The sequence below is a fragment of the Bison bison genome, unplaced genomic scaffold (assembly GCF_000754665.1).
Source record: "Bison bison bison isolate TAMUID 2011002044 unplaced genomic scaffold, Bison_UMD1.0 scf7180017864213, whole genome shotgun sequence".
NCBI classification, from domain to species: domain Eukaryota; kingdom Metazoa; phylum Chordata; class Mammalia; order Artiodactyla; family Bovidae; genus Bison; species Bison bison.
Window position 1 is genome coordinate 3020069 of NW_011494785.1, and position 3383 is coordinate 3023451.

The 3383-nt window shown below is 56.7% G+C and overlaps 1 protein-coding gene across 1 annotated transcript in view; it reads right to left on the reverse strand.

The window, feature by feature from the left end:
• Positions 1-3383, reverse strand: part of PRMT8 (protein arginine methyltransferase 8) — a 46574-nt gene that overhangs the window by 10385 nt on the left and 32806 nt on the right. The window contains exon 8 of the mRNA XM_010845208.1: positions 3219-3334. Coding sequence (XP_010843510.1) covers positions 3219-3334 — 116 coding nt within the window. The remainder of the gene's footprint in view (positions 1-3218; positions 3335-3383) is intronic.

Consider the following 3383-nt stretch of genomic DNA (forward strand, 5'->3'; position numbering starts at 1 on the left):
GCCGCTCCTCTGTCCACGAGATGCTCCAGGCAAGAATAGCTCCTCTGTCCATGAGATGCTCCAGGCAAGAATATTGAAGTGGGTTCAGACCAACCCACCAACCTAAGATGGATTCAGGCTATGCCGCTCCCTGGATCTAAAGCCTTCCAGAACTTTCTAGGACTCACCTATAAATATCCCAGCCTCTGGGCCTGGACCCAGAGAGCAACCTGGGAAGTACGCTGTGTGACTCACCTGGACTTGGTTTCTCCCTTCTCTGGCCTCCCCTCACTTCCTCACCACTCTCAGTGTGCACAAGAGCACACATGTACGCATACACACGCGTGCACACACACACACACACACACACACACACACACCACCCCATCTATCAGGGATTCTGTCTCTATGGGGGTCTCAGATGTCCATCAACAAAATGTCAGTGCTCTGACAGCATTCTCTAGGTCCTCCGGACATTTGCCTCTAAACAGGGGCCTCTGCAGGAACAAAAGCCGTCCAGACTGAAAGTCTGATATACATTAAAATGGGAAAGACAGAGGGGCAGCTGCTCTTTTGGAGTGCCCCTCCTCCGCCCTGCCATCTGTGCCTCAGAGACACAAGGCCCTCTGGGTCGGATCCCCCCTCCTCTTAGACTCAAAGTCTCCAGAGTCAGACCCATCACCTGCCCCCCGGAGCCCTGATCCCTCTGCCAGAAAGCTTCCTCTTTCTGCAGCAGCAGCAGCAGTAGCTCTGAGACCCCGGGGGGACCCCTGACAAGGCCTCAGGCCACACCAACAGGCGCAGGGCTCCGCAGGCATCAGTGACTCTGAGGAGCCAGGCCACTGCTGTCCCCACTATGTCATGTTACAAACAGACGTCTCAGAGCAGAAGGCTGGTCAAAACAGAGTCTTAATTATCATCAAGTGTCAAAAGCCGCAACGTTAATAGCGATGAAAATAGCAATTAAGTGTGTGAAGAAGGGCAACTGTTTTCCCAACAGACCCGGGAAGACAGTGCTGAGCACAGTAGCAAGAGCTGATGGACGGCTCTCCTGGTGGCGGAAGCAAACACAGCCGACCTTGCCCTTCTCAGAGAGCACAGGAAGGAAGGTGACTGGCCGGGGAGGGCCCGGAGCTCCGGTTTCTGCCATGCCTCCAGCCCCAGGCTGCACTCAGGAGAGACCCTGGCCTGTTCCTGGCTGGGCGGGGGAGAGGAAGGAGGGGAGACAGAGCAGGCCAGTCCAGGACCAGCAGTGGGCGTGCACAAGGGCTGTGGCCACCCCTGCCCGGTAGGGGCAGAGAGTAACCTGGGAAGGAATTTCATCCCCTGTGGGAAAATGCTTAACGGCTCCATGCAGCTGCCGTGTGCCATTTGGGCAAATTCAATGGCACCAGGTGACTTCCACTCATACTACAATATTTGCAGGAATGTTCTGCACCGTGGGTGAATTATTTGGAGTGTAGTTTGCTGGGCCTGGGCTTCGCTGGTGGCTCAGATGGTAAAGAATCCGCCTGCAATGCAGGAGACCCAGGTCCAGTCCCTGGGTTGGGAAGGTCCCCTGGAGAAGTGAATGCCTACCCACTCCAGTATTCTTGCCTGGAGAACCCCATGGACGGAGGAGTCTGTCCTGTAGACCCCCACGGCTCCACAGTTCATGGGGTCGCAAAAAGTCAGACAGGACGGAGCAACTAAGCACATGAGAGTTTGCTGGACCTTGTTTGGAGCGCCAGAAGGGAGAAGCTTCATGGGCAGAGGGGCTGGTGGGAAGAAATAAAAGGACGTTTGCTCACCGTGAGTCCTGCCTGGACTCGGAACCGGCAGAGGTAACAGGTGGCAAAACCCTCCAGTGCGGGCAGGATGAGAGGGAAGCATCCTTTATCTGATGGGACCTGTATGAGGTTCGCCTAGTTTTATCTGTCCTCCAGGGTCCCTTCTAAATCCAAGATGACAAGGGTTCCTTATGAGGAACACAGCGACCAGGGACTGGGGACTGACTGCTCTCGCCTGGACAAAGCCGCGGTTTGCATTCACCCTGCAGGAACCTCCCCTTCCCCCAGTGGCCCTGGGCTCTTCCCTGTCCCACCCACCAGAGCTCCTGGAACTGCAGTGATGCTCACTGGACCAGCGCGGGCAGGTGTGTTTCAGCACAATGAGGGCTGGGGGGAGGGCCCAGGACAACTGACACAGTGAAGCTGGAGACACAGTGAACCCAGATTCTTTGATTAAAAAGTGAACTTGAACCCTGTGAAACGGATGGCTTTCAAGTACCAGGAGTTCTCCTTGGGTCTGGAGGACAGATCAGCATATGTAAATGCAGATACTTAGACAAAGGGCTGGAAAGGTTAACCTGTTGTGTGGACAGTGGTCACCTCCAGGGGGAGCGTGGGGCTGGAAGGCTGGGGAGGTCACGGAGCGCTTTTATTGGTACCCTCGCAAAAGGGGTTTCCCAGGTGGCACTAGTGGTAAAGAAGCCACCTGCCAATGTAGGAGACACAAGAGATGCCGGTTCGATCCCTGGGTCTGGAAGATCCCTTGGAGGAGGAAATGGCAACCCACTCCAGTGTTCTTGCCTGGAGAATCCCGTGGACCGGGGAGCCTGGCAGGCTACAGTCTATGGGGTCTGACTGTACATGCACACAGCACAGTTGGCGAGTTTGGATATTTAGTAATAGGAATGCCCTGGGGGAGGACCCTGGTGAGCAGTTCTCCATCTGCACTGAAGACGGAAAGCCGTGGAGGACAAGATGTGGAGCCGTGTACAAACCAGGGAGCCCAGGATGCGGTGAGTCCCACCCGGCCACGTCACAGGTGCGCTTGGAAGCGGGGGAGTGTGACGCTGACTGCATAGCCGATTGAGGTTTGGGATTTCTTCCCTAAAGCCGCCGTCCTGCTCCGAATGGGGGGGCTTCCCCCGACCTGAGCCTCCAGGACTTCTCTCTCTGATGCTCCCATTCCCCCGACACACACCCCCACTCACATCACCAGGAGACACGCACTGACCACCCCCCAGCTGTGCCACCATGGAGTCCACTGGCCCTCTTTCGACAGCTCTGCTCAGGGCCAGTGACTGCTCTCATCGGTCACCCTGGGCTGCCAGAGGCTCCGGCCAGCCGAGGTGGCCTTGCCTCACAGCCTAGGGCCCTGCAGGAGCCTGCGTAGCTTTGACCCCAGGCCTGAGCATCCACGTGGCACAGTAGGCTTCCCTCACCCCCAGGCCCATGCAGGACGCATCTGCAGACCTTTATTAAACAGGCGTTGGTCACCACTTGCTTTGGATCCACGATGTCCACCAGGGGCTCCTTCATGGCAACGTCCCGAATACAAGTCATGTCAAAGCCATAGACGTTCTCCCACCCTGTGGGGACAGAGCGAAATGTGAGGGCCAGCAGCGGGACCCCCACAAG